Genomic DNA, 21,091 nt, shown 5'->3' with positions numbered 1-21,091 from the left:
ATAAATCATTTATTTGCACCCCATATTGCCATTGGCTTAAAAATTGGATATCAAATTCGTTTTCAAATCTCATTTAAACTCTTTATTGCAAAAGTCAGCAAATATGCCTGGTTTGGGATATTGGCCCTAAAAACTATAAATATTTAGTTTCACTCTCTTTAAGACCCAAATTGTCTTGGTGAGCAAATACGTCCTATTTGCGGCCACTCAGTGAGTTGGCCTTAAAAATATATATCGGATTCGTGTTCTACTCTAAAAACTCTCTTATTTGAGCCTCATATTCCAATAGTCAACAAATACTTCCTATTTGGGTGGTGTTGTGGAGGTGGGGTGACCCCATAGATGCTTTTCCCGAATATTGATATCAGATTCGTGCTTTACACCCAAAGACCTTTTTTCATATGAGCCCCGTATTGCTGTGGTCGTAAATTTGTGCCTTTTGGGTAGAGGCGGCCCCCCAAACACTTTGTCCTATATTACAATAGGATATCAGATTCGTATTCTACACTCAAATAACCTTTTTATTTAAGCCCCATATTTCCATGGTCAGTAAATAAGTCCTGTTTGGGGGGTGTTTTGGGGAAGGGGTGGACCCCCAGAAACGTGGTCCCACATTTGGATATTAGATTCGTATTCTACTCGCAAATACCTTTCATTTGAGTTCCGTATTGCCATGGTCGGTAAATAAGTCCGATTTTTAGGTTACTATATGAGAGCACACAAAATTTCGCTTAAATCGCACCACCCATCTCCGAGATCTGGCGTTTCTGAAAATTCGGGTAAGGGAGAGGGTCCCCCCCACCCCTGAAGTACCCTATTTTCACCATGGGATCATTATGCACCATCTGTGAACATTTCAAGAAAATCTGTTCAGCCGTTTCTGAGTCTATAAGAAACACACAAACAAACAATCCTACAAACACAAATTGATTTTTATGAATGAAACAAAAATTCTAAAAGTATGTACAAATTAAATTAACTTAATAAACACTTATTAAAAAATTGTCCAAAGAGGTAAAGAGATGTATTAGTTGTAACGGGGTAAATGACTGGTTTTTTAAACCGTTGAAGTGGTATGTTTTTTTAGCCAGTGAAATGACCAGTGTTTTAAACCGATGAAATGACCTGTATAAAATTATTTGACCATAGGTATGACATGCTCATATTAAAATCACCGATAGTATGGATAGTCAAGGCACTAGTCACTGGTCACTGAAAACCGGTAAAATCACCAGTTTAGGACCGATTCAAAGTCTTGCAAGGAAGTTTAATATACTTAGAGTTAAATCCATACACACCTGTTCACCATTGATGTACCATGTAAGCCTTGTGGGTACACTGGAATAATCTGAGGTGCATGTAGCACTGAGAAAATCTTCCATGCGATACATAGGATTAAAGCTTTCGATCAGTGGATCACTTTGCGGCAATGCTGTAATTAAAAAATAAAAACATTTTTCAATACAAGATGCCAAAGCAGTCCGGAGTCTTTCTTTCATTTACCTGCCACTGTCATATTGTCCTCTTTGGCAGCCAGCTGGAAATGAGGTGCATCTCCTGACACCTCACATTTATAAACGCCCGATGATTTTGCACTGAGCGTACTCAGCTCCACCTTGCACGCCGATTCGTTGCAATAATATTTGCCGTCAGGCAAATGAACACCCGTGACGGGAAATTTTATATACACCGGGTGCATCATGGGAGAGTATCTGCGATTAAAATCACAATAAGTATTACAGGCATTTACTTGTGTATGCTTCATTATTTCCGTTATTTGTGTAGTTTTAACATGCATATTTTTCTTGACGCTTATCGGATTAATTTGAAGCCTTCCCCACCGTACTTACCTGAAAAACTCCATTTTATCCTTGTACCATTTGACAGAGTTTAATGTGTGACCACTCATTTCGTAGCTGCAGGATAGCGTGACGTTATCGCGAAAATCAACAATTTCCGGAACATTTAAATCAGTCACAAATAAACAGCATACACGTCGCACATCTGCAAAACAAAGGCGGAAAAACATAACCATTAAAAAAGGCAAGAGTTACAACAAAAAAGGCATTAAATATTTATGCAACTAATTATTGTTTAATTTCCTGGACTAAGCGCATACACATTCGACTGACAGATGAGCGTGGGTTCAAAAGGTACCGTTGTGTACACAAGAGATTATGGATAGAAGGTAGTTGTGAAAAATGAAATGAGGACAATGGAATTTGCCCTGGGAATTTAATGAGAATTTTCAGAAAATAAATAAACTAAATTAGCAAAAGACTAACACAGTATAAATTGCATTAACCCCTACATATTTTTGGAACTATCCTCTGGCCATCTTCGCCATATCATTTTAGAAATAGCTTCGACTTAGGAATAAACAATTTAAAGTCAAGCCAAGTTTTGTATACATTTAAAAATTTTGCTGCTATCACTAAACATTGCACTGTGAGATAGAACCGAAAAAAACTAGTAAGAATGTGCCGTCTCTGATCATGCATATAAACCACAAATGCATTGGTAAGATTCAAAATACGAGGCAGGTCTCGGTCAAAATTGCAAAAAAAAAAAAAAATTAAAAGTCTAATGTCCCCGAAACAAAACGAGTTATTGTTGGCAACAATATGACTTTTTTGAACTAAAAAACAAATTTCATTGAACTTTTGTCTTTAGGAAAAAATTATTTAAAATTTTTTCTTTAGAGAAACATTTTATTGATATTTTGTCTTTCATAAAAATTTTAAACAAGTTTTGGTTTTAAAGAAAAATTTTATAGAAGTTTTGTCCTTAGAAAAATCCTCTAACCAAAGACAAAACGCGTCCCATAGTGATTGGTGTGTGTTGCTATCTTTGGCTTTCCTTTTCCATTTCATTGAAATTTTGTCTTTAGAAAAAAATGTCAATGACATTTTATTAAAAAAAAAATCATTTTTCAAGTTTTTTGCCTGTTAGAGCGAAGATCATAAAATTGTACAATTTCCGTTTGTTTCTCTTCGCAGACGAGCTCAATGATCGGAGATGTGAATGGAAAAGGAAAGCCAAAGATAGCAACATACACTAATCACTATGGGACGCGTTTCGTCTTTTGTTAGAAGACTTTTCAACCATATTAGGTGTGATGATGGGCCGCGCGTTGCTATGTTGTATTTGAATCGTATTAATAGCGAAAACGCATCTATGATACAATTACCACATTTAACGACACTGGACAATCCTGTCTATTAGGTGTACTTTTTAAATGCATGTATTTTTGTGTAATGACAGACATTCTTTCGGTGACAAATTACACTTCTTCTGTACTACACATGATTTTGTGCATCTGTTGGAAGTTGTATTGATGGCTCTCGTTATATATATATATATATATATATATATATATATATATTTATAAACAGTGATTTATTTAAGAAAGTTGTAACCGCACCAAACTGTGACTTTTTTGATCTTGATGATCTTCACTCTAAAATAGACAATTCCTAAGATTCTATGAAGTCGAGTAGCTCCGAATATAAATAAATTTTAATATTTAGTAAGCCCTCAAGTCAGAAAATTTTGGCAAAACATGTTTCTGGTCAGAGAAATCGCGTTTTATCTGATGGATATTTAAATCATGAATCGTCTTACGAATGAACAACTATTGCAAATTATTGAATTTTACTATCAAGATGCGTGCTCCGTGAAGAAAGTTCATAGTGTTCAAATTGTGTTCAGCGACGAAGCTCATTTTTGGCCAAATGGGTACATAAATAAGCAGAATTGTTGATTTTAGAGTGTTGATCAGCCAGAAGCAGAAAAAGTCACTGTTTGGTGCGGTTTATGGGCTAGTGGCTTCATTGGACCGGACTTCTTTAAATAGGATGCGAATCGTAACGTAACTGTGAATGGTGAGCGCTATTGTGAGATAATATCCAACTTTTTTTGTCTAATATACAATGGCTTGTCTTGCATGACATGTGGATTCAACAAGACGGTGCCACATGCCAGACAGCACGCGTAACAGTGGACTTAACTCAACTACAGTGCATCAATGAATCTAATTAAATTTTTGGCGATGAAGCTCCATCAAGGACCAGTGTTTATCGAAGGTATGGTGAATTCAACTGAGGCCATAGTTCACTCCACGGCGAATTTCGTGAAGGTCGTCCAAAATCAATTGTTGTTCCAAAAACCATTGATGTTGTGAGCCAACTGATTTGCAAAACCGTCATGCAACCTATCGTGAGATTGAGACAACCTTGCATGCACATTTTACCACCAAAAAATTTGTTCCCACACAATTTGTCAATCGCTCAAAAAAGGCTCCTGTCGAAATAAATGCTCCGAAAATACGAAACAACTTGAGCACTCAAAACTCCGATTTGATGAGTCAACCGTCGTATAGTCCTAACCAGGCACCGAATGACTTATTTTTATTCCCGTACGTTAAAAATAAAATGAGAGGGCAACGTTTTTCGACACCTGAAGAAGCGGTTGGTGCGTTCAGAATGCATGTTTTAGAGAAACCTCAATCAGAGTGGCAAAAGTGCTTCAACAACTGGATCAAACGCATGCAAAAGTGTATAGATCTTAATGGGGAATATTTTGAAAAACAATAAAGCGATTTTCGATGATTAATATTTGTTTTTGTGTTCTCATATTCCGAAATATAAAAGGCAATCCTCGCATATATGTATTCCCCGATTTGCACTTATGAGGCCGTAGCAGCTATAATGAAATTTGGTACACGAAATTTGGTACCGATTGTTTTATTACATATCTTCACACCCCCGGTCAATTTTATCAAAATAGGTTCAGATGCGCATGTAGCTCCCATATATACGTATCGCCCGATTTACAGTTTTAAGGCCTTTACTACAAAATTCGACAGATATTTGTTAAATTGTTTTATTGGTATTTATCGTCAATGTAACACCATTTATTAAATCATTTTTTTTTGTCTTAATCAGCATATATTTGCCGATGACCCTGCACACAACGTAATAAGAACTGCTTCTGTTCCTCTACAACTGTAACTTAACCTATAACTGTAACTTGAAAATCCATCCACCGCGCATGATGCATGGCACCTGGTGGTTCAATCTTGAATGTTATATCTTAAAGGTATAATCTCTCAAAATCTCTAAAAATCTGCTGCAAAAATTTTTTCCGCAGCTTTGTATTTTTTCAGGACATATTTTCTCCAGCTTTCTTTGGAATTTCCGGACTTGTGATTATTTCCGCTCCCTTTGCCTTAAATGATTCTATTAAATCCAATTGAAAAACGTTGTGACGACATGGGAAATACAATAAGTCACGATTAAGTTTCTGTTGAAGAAGGACGCAAGCGCCAGAAATGCGACCTGTATTAGATGCAGTTGTAGATTCGGTTAGGTTGTTGCTTTATTCGTTTATAAGCTATTGTAAATTGCACAGACAGACGAAGGGACATGCCTAGATCGAAATTTAGTGTCAAGACGATCAAGAATACAGATACATAATATGATATATAAGGTCGAAAATTAATGTTTGAGGGTGCTACCAATGGAATGTACTATACGGACCATTCTATGGTGGAGGTTAAAAAACTGTTGAAGAAAAAAGATTGCTTTGAAATTATGAAATGTTTTATGCCAAAAATTATTATAAGGTTTTCATAGAGGCAATTTTAATGTAATCAAGAGATTAGCGAACGGTCTACATTCTTATACCCTCCACCATAAGATGGGCGTAAACTAATTTAATTATTCGGTTTGCAACTTCTCGAAATATTCATCCAAGACCTCATAAAGTATACGAGAGTTGCTTTTTATGTGTTAGGATTAGAGAAAAAATTGGATCATCGAAAATAGCTTTATTGTTTTTCCAAATATCCCCCATTAAAATCTACACACTTTTGCATGCGTTTGAACCAATTGTCGAAGCACTTTTGCCACTCTGATTGAGGTATCTCTAAAACAAGCATTCTGAACGTATCGCCCGCTTCTTCAGGTTTCGGAAAACGTTAATATCTCATTTTATTTTTTACATACGGGAATAAGAAGAAGTAATTCGATGCCAAGTTAGGACTATAGGGTGGATGACTCATCAAATCGATGTTTTGAGTGCTCAAAAATGTAATTGTTTGAGTCGACGTGTGAGAGCTCGCATTGTCGTGTTGAAGAGCGGCAGTTGGTTTTCTTAATTTTTTGGAAGACAACTGGCAAACAAATGGTTGTGTACCACCCAGAATTGACTGTTCTGCGTTGTTTTAGTGATACGATTGCAACATGTCGAGTTTTTCCGAAAAAACAGGCGAACAACTCGTATATATTCTTGATTTCATGAGATTTGAAGAAGATCCAGCCATGTCCGTCTGTCGAAAGTGCGCTAACTTTTGAAGGAGTAAAGCCAGGTGCTTGAAATTTTTCACAAATACTTATTATTGGTGTAGGTCGATTGGGATTGTAAATGGGTCATATTAGTCATGCTTTGATATAGCAGCCATAAGAAGCGATCTTGGATCTTGATTTTTTAGGCCACTAGAAGGAGCAATTCTTATCCAATTTGGCTGAAATTTTGCATGAGCTCTTTTGCTAGGACTTCCAACAACTGTGCTAAGCATGGTTCAAATCGGTCCACAACCTGATGTAGCTGTCATAAAAACCAATCTGGCGTTGACTTTGTGAGCTTCCATAGGGCGCAATTATTGTCCGATATGACTGAAATTTTGCGTAAAGTTTTTTTTTTACTCTTAATAACTAACCTAAGTATGGTAAATCGGATCATAACCTGATATAGCTCCCATGTAAATCGATCCCTTGATTATACTTCATAAGCCTATAGAGGGCGCAATTCGCACAACGACATCTCCCATGACCTTCAACATACGAGTCAAATATGGTCTGAATTCAGCCCCCAAACAAACCGATCTCCCGATTATACTTTGTTTGGCAAAAAGAGATATCGGTATAAGATTCGGCCCATCTGAACTTAGCAAACTTTTACTTGTTTCTAATTGCAACTGTTACGAGCGTTACGCTAGCTTTATGGCCGTTACACTAACTATGCCTTTATCGAATCATTAATTCATGTTACATATAAAGGGAATAAAACTGCACAAAGATAATAACAAATGAAGCCTTTTAATATATTTTACCGAAGATATTACATTCGTATATTTCGGACACAATGTAAAACGCTTTTCAATGGATTTGTCTATATGACTAGAAATTTGCAAAAAGTCAATACCCAAAACGGTAAGTGCCCATGTATTGACCTTAAAGTTGGGTTATTGTTATTTTGTATAATTTGTGGCAATCTACTGCCTTTTACAAGAAATTGGTTATCAAGCCTGTTCCGGTTTCCAAAATGCAAAACTATAGGTTTTCTTTGCCTTTGGCTCATATACTGAGGAAAAGAACGAATATATATGGGCGCTTTTTGGACAAGAAATTCACGCTCTTTCTTCATTTCAACAAAACATGGACCGACAGATGGATATAGCTGAATTTGGCATACATATAATAGCCCTACTGTGGGCTTATGATGTCAAATAAGGAAACAATTCTTATGGTGGCTAAATCCACATTTTATCTAATATTGACGTTATTTATCGTGGGTTATGATGGGTCTCATACTACTCAACAGACCAAATCTTACATATCAAAATGAATTTGTGTTTGTTTGTTTGTCGGATTGTTTGTTTGTTCCGTATAGACTCAAAAACGGCTGAACAGATTACCATGAAATTTTCACAGACTGTGTAGGTTGGACTGGAAGGAAACATAGGCCGAAGGAGTAAATCTAGTCGTTTGAAATTTTGCACAAATACTTCTTATTAGTGTAGGTCGGATAGTATTGTAAATGGGCCATATCGGTCCACGTTTTGATATAGGTGCCATATAATTCGATCTTGGGTCTTGACTTCTTGAGCCTCTAGAGTGCACAATTCTTATCCGATTGGGATGAATATTTGCTCGACGTGTTTTGTTACGATATCCAACAACTGTGCCAAGTATGGTTCAAATCGGTTCATAACCTGATATAGCTGTCATATAAACAAATGTGGGGACTTTACTTCTTGAGCCTCTAGAGGTCGCAATTATTATCCGATTTGCCTGAAATTTTATACGGCGGATTCTCTCATGACCATAAACATACGTGTTTATTATGGTCTGAATCGGTGTATAGCCCGATACAGCTCCCATATAAATTGATTTCTCTATTTTACTTCTTGAGCCCCCAAAGGGCGCAATTCTTATTCGAATTGGCTGACATTTTACACAGGTCTCCAACATATAATTCAATTGTGGTCCAAACCGGACCATATCTTGATATCGCTCTAATAGCAGAGCAAATCTTTTCCTATATCCTGTTTTGCCTAAGAAGAGATGCCGGGAAAAGAACTCGACATATGCGATCCATGATGGAGGGTATATAAGATTCGGCCCGGGCGAACTTAGCACGCCTTTACTTGTTACTTCTAAGAAATTTTCGTTTTTTATACCCTCCACCATAGGATGGGGATATACTAATTTCGTCATTCTGTTTGTAACTCCCCAAAATATTCGTCTAAGACCCAAAGACCCCATAAAATATATATATTTTTGATCGTCATGACATTTTAATTCGAACTAGCCATGTCCGTCCGTCAGTCTGTCGAAAGCACGCTAACTTTCGAAGGAGTAAAGCTAGCCGCTTGAAATTTTGCACAAATACTTCCTATTAGTATAGGTTGGATGGGATTGTAAATGGGCTAAATCGGTCCACGTTTTGATATAGCTGCCATATAAAACGATCTGGGATCTTGACTTCTTGAGCCGCTGGAGGGCACAATTCTTATCCGATTTGGCTTAAATTTTGAATGAGGTAGTTTATTATGACTTCCAACAACTGTGCTGAGTACGGTTGAAATCGGTCTATAACCTGATATAGCTGCCATTTAAACCGATCTGGAGTCTTGACTTCTTGAGCCACTAGAGGACGCAATTCTTATCCGTTTAAGTTGAAATTTTGCATGAGGAGTTTTGTTATGACTTTCAACAACTGTGGTAAGAATAGTTCAAATCAGTCTATAACCTGATAGAGCTGCCACATAAACCGATCTGTGATCTTGACTTCTTGAGTCTCTAAAATGACCAAGTATTATCCGATTTGGCTGAAATATGTACAACGGCTTCTGACATGACCTTTAACATACGTGTCGAATATGGCACAAATTAGTTTATAGCCTAATACAGCTCCCTTCTAAACCGGTCTCTCTTTTTTACTTTTCCAGCCCCAAAAAATCGCAATTCCTACTAGATTTGGCTGAAATTTTACACAATGACTTCTACTATGGTCTCCAATATGGTCCGAAATGAACCATAACTTAATATTGTTCGAATAACATAACAAATCTTTTGTTCCATCCTTTGTTTGCTTAAAAAGAGATGCCGTGGAAAGAGCTCGACAAATGCGATCCATGGTGGAGGGTATATAAGATTCGGCCCGGCCGAACTTAGCACGCTTTTACGATGAAACGGTGAATGAACACATTTCGAACCGAACACTGATTTTGGTAATAAAATTCAATGATTTGCAAGCGTTGCTCGTTAGTAAGTCTATTCATGATTAAATGTCAAAACATACTGAGCATCTTTCTCTTTGACACCATGTCTGAAATCCCACGTGATCTGTCAAATACTAATGCATGAAAATCCTAACCTCAAAAAAATCACCCTTTATTTGACTTTCATGTCAATATGGATCTCAAATGAAAAGTATTCGACAGTAGATTACAAAAAAAAACTTAAAAAATTAGGTCCAAGTAAAGGGAGGTCGCTCCACCTCACAAATGGGAATATTAGCTGAATATGTCTATATGGAACTCAAATGAAATGTATTTGGGAGTAGATTACGAATATGACTTACAAATTTGTGTTCAAGTCTAGGTGACGATTTTCTTTCCAAAAATAAGTCAAATAGGTTGATTGACCCATTATGACAATATGGAGCTCAACTGGAAGGTATTTGAGAGTAGAAAACGAATTTGATATCCAACTTTGGAGCCAAGTGTTTGAGGGGAACGCCCTAAAGCGCCCCCTAATCTGAATTTCATTTCCGATTGTGTAATAGGGAGCTCAAATCAACGGTATTTGGGAGTAAAGAACGAATTTGATATATATTTTCAGGGCAAAGTGCCGGTGGCCGCCCCAGCCCCAAAAACACCCTCAAAATATTTCATATTTACAGACCATGTTAATATGGGGCTCACAATAAATGGATTTGGGAGTGCAACACTAATTTGATATCCATATTTGAGTCGAAATGTCTGAATGCCCCCTCCCCTAAAAAGCACTTCTCATTTCCCTTATTTTCAAAACCAAAACATCTCGGGGATTGGTAATGCGTCTCTGGGGTCCATCCCACCCTCAAACAGAATTTATTTATCGATCATGCCATTATGGGGCTTATATAAAATGTATTTGAAAGTAGAGCGCGAAGCGTATATTTACATAAAGGGCCAAGAGAGATCTCTTAACCGGAAAAATTTACCAATACGATAATATATGACTTAAAAGAAAGGTATTGGGGAGTGGAGTAAACATTTACCCAGGAACCGTAAAGCTTTCATATAAATGAATGTATTCCGATTCAAGTTTAAACTGAATGATAAGGGACCTATTTTTATAGTCGATTCCGAATGGCGTGCCGCAGTGCGACATCTCTTTGGGGAGAATTTTTTACATGACCATGCATGAAAAATTTCGCCAGCAGTAAGAGGGGATCACCACAGCTTTAAATTTTGTCCGATTTTACCGCTGGGATTTGAACGCAGGCGTTCAGCGTTATAGGCGGACATAGGCTACAGCGGCACGAATATGATATACACATTTAGGGCAAAGTGCCCCAACCTTAAAAAGGTATAAGAGAGTTAAAGAAGGCGCAGCGGAGCGGGCCCGGTTCGGCTAGTGTTATTAATAAACGTGGATAAACCAGTCCGCTTAGTAATATTTCTTTCCATACAAAATCATCGAGAAAATCCTCTTAGTTTGTAAATAGAATAAACCTGTTGTGTGCGTTTGGCCCATCACTGCTTTATAATATCGATTTTATTTATACTTCGTTAAATTCACCCCATCAATAACATTTTTGTTCCATTTAAATTTTTCATGCAATCAGGGCATGATTTTTTCCAGCTGTGACCAATTATCCTTTGGGAGAATTATGTAAAGTACAGCACTATATTGTCCCCTTGTGCACATGTAAATGAAAGTTCATGGTAGGAGGAATTATTAAGGAGAAAGCAACAGTATGATTGGACAACGATAAGTTCACTACTGTGTAAATGATTTGATTTTCGCATTTGGACATTCATTTATATGCAGGAGTTGTTTGCCTTGAATGACATGTTATTTGCTCATAAATTAATCAATCAATCAGTCAGTCAAATATAAGCGTAAACAATGACAGTTGTGTGGGGTTGATGACATATAATCGTAAACAAAACTAACAAGTCGCGACGGAATTTGTGTGGATCATGACCACAAAGTATGCAGAATAATCGGCGACAATACAATTATCGAACACAAAGAGAGTTCCAAAAGAAATGTGAAGAAATATCTGCTTAATAAAGTCTTTATTTTATTGCATATTGCTCATTCGTACTAAGTAAGGTGTCGCCGATACGGTGAAAAGGTTTTTCGTTCTATGAAAAATATCATGAGACATATATGTATGTCCCATTCGTCCTAAAAGTTAAATATATGGGAAAATTTTTTTTTTTCGAATATTGCTTAGAAATACAAAAAAAGACAAAGCAAATCGTTTGCTCTGTTTGGACTGCCAGAATTGAAAACATCATAGAAAGAGTGCATATGAGCCTTGTTTTCACTATTTGTATAAATTTGATATTTAAGTGGTAGCGGTAGATAACAAGTAAAATGTGCTTAGTTCCACTGGGTCGAATCTATTTTGTTTCATGAGAAAATTATTGATAGATTTGCATTCATTTATGATTTCCCAAATAAATCTGCCGGTATTTTAAACAATTTGACTAAGATTAGTTAGCTTTCGACTAGTCCGAGTCTAGATAATATATAGAAAATTTAGTCTAGATAATAAAGATAATTTGATTAGTCTGCATTTTCGAACTTCATGAACACACTTTCCGGGTTAACGGTTTTGAATGGGGAGCAATTGTCTGTCCCTACCTCTGATATTTCCAATCCCATGGCAGCCGGTTGTACGCGCCGAATCGACCCGATGGAATCCTTCATCAGCAAAGGCTGCCGCCTCTGTGTACTTGTTCGTTCTTTTTTCTTCATGGGAGAGGCACATCCCGGAGTGCCTTCTCCGCACGTTTCTGTTTGGTGCCGGGATTGAAAAGAACCCCGGACCTTCATTCTGTTCGGATTGCCAGAACCGCCTCCATCATCCGTCGGTGTCGGTGAGGTATAACCGGTGCATGGAGTGAGTACATTTTCGATCTTGCTCTGGTCTTACATCACTACGGGAGTATAGTCATGCTGAATATGTTGCAAGGTACTGAGCGAACATAGATAGCAGTGGGTCACAATCGCCGTCGTCGCCATCGGCGTTCTCGTCGTCAGACTATGTGATCCTCCGACCTCTCCCATGCGGTATTATACGCAACAGCAGCATCCCAGCACCAATATTGCCAGGCCAGTACCAGGAAGTGTTTCATTTTTGCAATTGAACTGCAATGGTCTGCGAGGCAAGATCGACGAGATTGGAGATTTTATGAGTAGGAAGAAAATATTGGCTGCAGCGATTCAGGAGACAAAGCTGACCAACACCTGCAGCTTGCACAGTCGTCATGGATACAATGTGCTACGTAAGGATCGCTTAAGGAATGGAGATGGGGGATTGGTCTTCGTGATACATAATTTCGAGCAGAATAAACCCATCTTGTCTGCGCCTGGCGCTAGTGACACCTACATGGAGTGCATGGCGATAGCATCAGATCCGGTATTGCCGAGATAGAGCTATACAACGTGTACATACCGCCGGCTTGTGGCTGTGTCCCAATTGACGGCCAGGCTTACAAGTCCGACATAAGTGGGCTACTATCTGACCATAATCATCTGGTTCTATGAGACTTTAATTCAAATCACACCTCAAGGCATTTTCCTCTACGTAACGACCAGCGGGGCATAGCTTTGGCAGACAGGTTGAAAGCTCCACGTTTTAAACGGTGAATGAGCATGCCCCCACTAGGATTACGAGGAGGTGTAGCAGCTCGCCAGACATTTCCATTGCATCCACTGATCTCCTTTGTTTGGGGATCAGACCACCTCCCCATAATTTTCACCATCGACTGACCACCCGACTTCATAACACCTAAGTAACGTCTTCCCCATTCTTTATTAGAACGTTTAGGGTCTTAATACTAAATTGAGGATTGTGTTCCTTAAAAGCTTTTACTGTATTTACAAAATAATTGTCTGAAATTGCATGAAAGAATGCACTTAGGCACTTATTAGAAGTAGATTGTTCAGGAATTTTCAAAAATACTGTGGAGAATTACTCGAATTATTCATTGACGAGGAGCAGTTTTCATACTGAGAACTCCGGATGTTATTCTCAACATTTAGTCCGTATGGGAGTGGACCTTTTGCATAATCCCAAGAGCTTTTACAAGACTGTGGATACTTAATGGAGTGCACAAAATGTTACCGGGTGTATGAAACTTAGAAGCAAGGAGTCGTAGGATGACTCTGAAATTGCGGATGTGTTTGCCGACTATTTCCAGTCCTCGTTATTCATAATACTTTTAATGGCCATTCTGATCTTAAGTTTGGGAATTTTAACCATTTTTCTCACATTGCCTTAACGGAAGATAAGGTTTTATCAGGGCTTAGGACACTACGCTCCACATTCGCCGCTGGACGTGATGGTGTTCCAACCTATAGCCCCAAATCTGTGCTGGACAACTTTATTTGCCTCTTACTATATTATTTAAGTACTCCCTGGATAAGGCATATTTCCTACGCTATTGGAGATCGAGCTTTGTTATCCATTTCATAAGTCCTCTAATAGATGTTTTGCAAATAATTATCTGTGTATCGCAAAATTGAATGCCATTCCTAAGCTTTTAGAACTTCTGTTTTTTCGAAGAATATCACATGTTATTTCACATTCTTAGCAAGGGTTTGTAAAAGGTAGATCCATATCTTCTTACCTCATGGAATTTGTATGCTAGGTTCAGAAGGGCTTTATGAAGAGACAAAAGATAGACGTTATTTATACCGATTTTAACAAGACTTTTGATACAGAGATACCCAGGCTTCTGCTTCTTAAACTTGATGTTATGGGTTTTGCGACGGCTTTTCTAGATTGGATATCATTCTACTTAGAGGGCCGCACTCAGAGAGTACTTTACAAGGGATTTTTTCGAAGGACTTCATAGTTTCTTCTGGTGTTCCACTGGAAAGTCACTTGGGTTCATTACTTTTTGTTCTTTATCTTAATGATCTTCCTGATGATATTGGTTTTTCTAGAATACTTATGTATGATGATGATGTGAAACTTTTTATGCAAAAGCACTCACTTGTGGATTCAACTTACTTGCAGTGCGATCTACACTCTCTTTAAGTGGTGCAGTACAAATGGAATGTCTCTTAATTTAAGGATATGTAATAAATTGTCTTCGATTAGATCCCTGCTAATACTTTCGGATTTCTTAATTGGCTCGTACAAACTGGATAATGTTGATTCGTTTGCTGAACTTAGATCCTAAATTACGGTTTCATCTACACACGAATCTTGCGTTAATAAAGCTAGGTCTTTATTAGGGTGAATTAAACGTTGTTCTAAGGAGTTCAATGACCTTTATGTCATTAAGAACTTATTTGTAAGCTTAGTTCGCCCTGTATCGGGTGCGTCATATGGAGCCCGTTCAACAATTGCTACTCTGATAGAATCGAATCAGTACAGATTTAATTTATGATTTTCGATTTACTTGGCCTGAATTGAAACCCATATGAATTAATTCCGTCTTACAGAAGTCGTTTACTGTTTATTGATATGACGACACGTGAAAGAAGACGTTTTATGTTAAGAGCATTATTTATCATTAAATTACTATGAGTCTAATTGAAATTCCATTCCTGAAAACCTAGATAACATTTAATGTTCCTTCTCGGAGAACTCGCAATTATGCGCTACTACATGTTATTCGTTCCACGTCACTTAGAAATTGATATTGCATACGTTTGATTGTAAACAAAGTGACGGCCTTGTATATTTTGTTTATTTTATAATTGGGATTCATTATTGTAATTATTGATCATTTTGCAGTTAATTTGTCTCACTTTTCTAGGCTAAACATTGACTGCATCATATTCTACTACTCCCTTCGCGGAACAATAGAACTTGGACTTGGAGTTGTAGTTGTCAGTTTTTATGAATCGTTGTCATTACTTATTTGCTTCTCACATGGCCCTTGTAGTTAATCTACAACTCCTTCTGCGGACCAGTGGAACTTTGCCAATTGCATTGGCCGATTGATTATCTGGCACCTAGTCTACAACTCCCCTTGCTACCAGTATAACGCTGCTAATGAACGGCTATCTTGTGATTATGTTTACCTCGCTGTTGTGTGCTGTTTTTGGAAATCACTATTTATACGTTGTTTTGAAAGAATTCGTATGTATCTATGCTTTACGCATGACTGGCTATGGTACTATCTATGGCCGGTACTATTTTTTTCATCTAACAAAAAATAATCGACTCTTCTACCTCTTTTTTGTACGCCGGTAATATCCGTTTAATTTTATATTCCCCTTAAAATGCGAATTAGTAAGCTGCCAATACCAAAATATTTCAAAAATTACACAATTGAATCAGAAATTAGGTGTGGGGATACTTGTCCACAAATAGTGCTGGAAATCTTGTGTTTACCGATAGAATAATGAACAATTTAAAACGAAGTAAAGAGGCGATAAGTTCGGCCGGGCCGAACTTTGGATACTCACCACCTCGGGTATATATGTAAACCGCCTTTCGTCAAAATCCGGTGAATAATGCATACCTTATGCCCCATAGCAGCTATACCGATATATGATTCGAGTTGGACCAAATACTTATAAGTACAAGTTATTGTTCAATTGTGTATAATAAAATATTGGTCATTTTAGTAGCTATGTCTAAATATGAACCGATGTGAACCACATACAACAAGGATGTCGAAAAGCTTTACATAAGTCAATGTGTCAAATTTCAGTTAAATCGGATTATAAATGCGCCTTTTTGGTTCCAAGACTTTAAATCGAGATATCGGTCTATACGGCAGCAAGTAGCAAATCTTGATCGATCTAGACCAAATTGCAGAAATATGTGGAGAGGTTTAACTTAATTCTCTGTCCCAAATTTCGAAGGGCCTACCACAACTCACTGTCTCAAATTGCGGCGACATCTGACAATAAATGCGCTTTTTATGGCCCCAAAATCTAAAACCTAGAGATCGGTCTATATGGCAGCTATATCCAAATCTGGACCGATCTGTGCCAGAAGTAAATCAAGGGGCTTACCTTAACTCACTGTCCCAAATTTCGGCAAAATTGGACAATAAATGCCCCTTTAATGGCCCCAAAACCTTTAACCGAGAGATCCGTCTATATAGCAGCTATATCCAAATCTGGACCGATCTAAGCCAAATAGAAGCAGGATGTCGAAGGGCCTTTCACAACTCACTGCTCCAAATTTTGGCAAAATCGGACAATAAATGTGGCTTTTATGGGCGCAAGACCTTAAATCGAAAGATCGGTCTATATGACAGCTATATCCAAATCTGGGCCAAATTATCAAAGGATGTCGAAGGCCCTAACACAATTTACTGTTCAAAATTTCAGCAAAATCGGATAATAAATGTGGCTTTTATGGGCCTAATACCCTAAATCGGCGGATCGGTCTATATGACAGCTATGTCCAAATCTGGACCGATCTGAGCCAAATTGAAGAAGGATGTCGAAGGGCCTAACATAACTCACTGTCCCAAATTTCAGCAAAATCGGATGATAAATGTGGCTTTTATTGGCCTAAGACACTAAATCGGCGGATCAGCCTATATGGGGGCTATATCAAGATACAGTCCGATATAGCCCACCTTTTAACTTAACCTGCTTATGGACAAAAAAAGAATCTGTGCAAAATTTCAGCTCAATATATCTATTTTTATACCCTCCACCATAAGATGGGGGGTATACTAATTTCGTCATTATGTTTGTAACTACTCGAAATATTCGTCAGAGACTCCATAAAGTATATATATTCTTGATCGTCGTGACATTTTATGTCGATCTAGCCATGTCCGTCCGTCCGTCTGTATGTCGAAAGCACGTTAACTTCCGAAGGAGTAAAGCTAGCCGCTTGAAATTTTGCACAAATACTTCTTATTAGTGTAGGTCGGTTAGTATTGTAAATGGGCCATATCGGTCCATGTTTTGATATAGCTGCCATATAAACCGATCTTGGGTCTTGACTTCTTGAGCCTCTAGAGTGCGCAATTCTTATCCGATTGAAATGAAATTTTGCACGACGTGTTTTGTTATTATATTCAATAACTGCGCCAAGTATGGTTCAAATCGGCCCATAACCTGATATAGCTGCCATATAAACCGATCTTGGGTCTTGATTTCTTGAGCCTCTAGAGGGCGCAATACTTATCCGAATGGAATGGAATTTCGCACAACGTGTTTTGTTATGATACCCAACAACTGTGCCAAATATGGTTTAAATCGGAATTTTTGCACGAAGTATTTCGTTATGATATCCAATAACTGTGCCAAGTATGGTTGAAATCGGTTCATAACCTGATATAGCTGTCATATAAACAGATCTGGGGATTTGACTTCTTGAGCTTCTAGAGGGCGCAAATCCTATCCGATTTGGCTGAAATTTTGCATGACGTATTTTATTTTTACTTTCAACCACTATGTCAAATAAAATACAAGTCGGTTCATAACCTGATATAGCTGCCATATAAACCGATCTTGGGTCTTGACTTCTTGAGCCTCTAGAGGGCGCAATTCTTATCCGAATGGAATGAATTTTTGCAAGAAGTATTTCGTTATTATATCCAATAACTGTGCCAAGTACGGTTTAAATCGGTCTATAACCTGATATATCTGCCATATAAACCGATCTTGTGTCTTGATTTCTTGAGCCTCTAGAGGGCGCAATTCTTATCCGAATGAAATGAATTTTTGCACGAAGTTTTTCGTTATGATATCCAACAACTGTGCCAAGTATGGTTGAAATCGGTCCATAACCTGATATAGCTGTCATATAAACCGATCTTGGGTCTTGACTTCTTGAGCCTCTAGAGGGCACAATTCTTATCCGATTTGAATGAATTTTTGCACGAAGTATTTCGTTATGATATCCAACAACTGTGTGAAATAAGGTTCAAATCGGTTCATAACCTGATATAGCTGCCACATAAACCGATCTGGGATCTTGACTTCTTGACCCCTAGAGGTCGCAATTATTATCCGATAAGCCTGAAATTTTGTACGACGGATCCTCTCATGACCATCAACAAACGTGTTTATTATGGTCTGAATCGGTCTATAGCCCGATACAGATCCCATATAAATCGTTCTCTCTATTTTACTTCGTGAGCCCCAATGGGCGCAATTCTTATACGAATTGGTCCATACCATACCATACCGGACCATATCTTGATATCGTTTTAATAGCAGAGCAACTCTTTTCTTATATCCTTTTTTGCCTAAGAAGAGATGCCGGGAAAAGAACTCGACAAATGCGATCCATGGTGGAGGGTATATAAAATTCGGCCCGGCCGAACTTAGCACGCTTTTACTTGTTAAAGACTGTAGCGTGATTTCAACAGACAGACGGATGGTCATGGCTAGCTGGTCTTAGATTTTTACGCTGATGAAGAATATATATACCTTATTGAGTTGGAAACGGATATTTCGATGTGTTGCAAACGGAATGACAAAATGAATAACCCCCATCCTTCGGTGGTGGGTATAAAAATCGAAGCAAATATCTAAAAAATAGAAATTTAATCCTACTTTAAACATTGCAAGGACAATGATACCAAGCCTAAATCTTGCTTAGTCTAAAAATGTTTCCAATTGTCCCAAAGTCATTCCTATGCCATCCTAATCACATGGTTTGAATCTCATAGAGAATTTGCGTAAATATTGGGAGCGACAAGTTCACGAGAATCTTATTTCCTCAAAAAGTGATGTTATAGGACTACCGACAATGGGGAATAAAATCAACGTTAAATACTAACAGAATGCATAAAAATATGGCAAATCATTTATCAAAAAAGAAGATTTTTTTTCATATGCATTGCTATATAAGTCATATGTATTTTAAAACAAGTAAAAGCGTGCTAAGTTCGGCCGGGCCGAATCTTATATACCCTCCACCAAGGATCGCATTTGTCGAGTTCTTTTCCCGGCATCTCTTCTTAGGCAAAAAAGGATATAAGAAAAGAGTTGCTCTGCTATTAAAACGATATCAAGATATGGTCCGGTACGGACCACAATTAAATTATATGTTGGAGACCTGTGTAAAATTTCAGCCAATTCGTATAAGAATTGCGCCCATTAGGGCTCACGAAGTAAAATAGAGAGAACGATTTATATGGGAGCTGTATCGGGCTATAGACCGATTCAGACCATAATAAACACGTTTGTTGATGGTCATGAGAGGATCCATCGTACAAAATTTCAGGCATATCGGATAATAATTGCGACCTCCAGGGGTCAAGAAGTCAAGATCCCAGATCGGTTTATATGACAGCTATATCAGGTTATGAACCGATTTGAACCTTATTTGACACAGTTGTTGAAAGTAAAAATAAAATACGTCATGCAAAATTTCAGCCAAATCGGATAGGAATTGCGCCCTCTAGAAGCTCAAGAAATCAAATCCCCAGATCTGTTTATATGACAGCTATATCAGGTTATGAACCGATTTGAACCATACTTGGCACAGTTGTTGGATATCATAACGAAATACTTCGTGCAAAAATTCATTCAAATCGGATAAGAATTGTGCCCTCTAGAGGGTCAAGTAATCAAGACCCAAGATCGGTTTATATGGTAGCTATATCAGGTTATGAACCGATTTGAACCATACTTGGCACAGTTGTTGGGTATCATAATAAAACACGTCGTGCGAAATTCCATTCCAATCGGATAAGAATTGCGGCCTCTAGAGGGTCAAGAAATCAAGACCCAAGATCGGTTTATATGGCAGCTATATCAGGTTATGGACCGATTTGAACCAAACTTGGCACTGTGTTTGGATATAATAAGAAAACACGTCGTGCAAAATTTCATTTCAATTGGATAAGAATTGCGCACTCTAGAGGCTCAAGAAGCCATGTCACCAGATCTGTTTATATAACAGCTATATCAGGTTATGGACCGATTTGAACCATACTTGGCACAGTTGTTGGGTATCATAATAAAACACGTCGTGCGAAATTTCATTCTGATCGGATAAGAATAGCGCACGCTAGAGGCTCAAGAAGTCAAGACCCAAGATCGGTTTATATGACAGCTATATCAGGTTATGGACCGATTTGAACCATACTAGGCACAGTTGTTGGATATTATAGCAAAACACGTCATGCAAAATTTTATACCAATCGGATAAGAATTGCGCACTCTAGAGGCTCAAGAAGTCAAGACCCAAGATCGGTTTATATGGCAGCTATATCAAAACATGGACCGATATGGCCCATTTACAATACCAACCGACCTACACTAATAAGAAGAATTTGTGCAAAATTTCAAGCGGCTAGCTTTACTCCTTCGGAAGTTAGCGTGCTTTCGACAGACAGACGGACGGACGGACGGACAGACGGACGGACAGACGGACGGACATGCCTAGATCGACATAAAATGTCACGACGATCAAGAATATATATACTTTATGGGGTCTCAGACGAATATTTCGAGTAGTTACAAACAGAATGACGAAATTAGTATACCCCCCATCTTATGGTGGAGGGTATAAAAACCGAATATTATATATAAATGTGAATATTAAGTAATAGAATTTTGATCTCTGAATACAGGTAAAAGCTTTACCAAACAAACTTTTTTCGTGTCTTTACCAAATTTTTACAAAATACGGA

General features: G+C 37.9%; 1 protein-coding gene across 2 annotated transcripts in view; it reads right to left on the bottom strand.

Annotated features, from left to right (window-relative positions):
• The window catches only part of LOC106095000 (uncharacterized), a 225,911-nt gene that overhangs the window by 42,445 nt on the left and 162,375 nt on the right, over positions 1-21,091 (bottom strand). For both annotated transcript variants that reach the window (XM_059363505.1, XM_059363504.1), the window contains exons 2-4: positions 1,851-2,004; positions 1,504-1,712; positions 1,299-1,432 (exon numbers count right to left, since the gene is read on the bottom strand). In XM_059363505.1, coding sequence (XP_059219488.1) covers positions 1,299-1,432; positions 1,504-1,712; positions 1,851-1,909 — 402 coding nt within the window. In that variant the 5' untranslated portion in view covers positions 1,910-2,004. The remainder of the gene's footprint in view (positions 1-1,298; positions 1,433-1,503; positions 1,713-1,850; positions 2,005-21,091) is intronic.

The sequence above is a fragment of the Stomoxys calcitrans genome, chromosome 2 (assembly GCF_963082655.1).
Source record: "Stomoxys calcitrans chromosome 2, idStoCalc2.1, whole genome shotgun sequence".
NCBI lineage: Eukaryota > Metazoa > Arthropoda > Insecta > Diptera > Muscidae > Stomoxys > Stomoxys calcitrans.
Note: the sequence above shows the minus strand (reverse complement) of the source record. Positions and strands in the feature narration are given on the sequence as shown.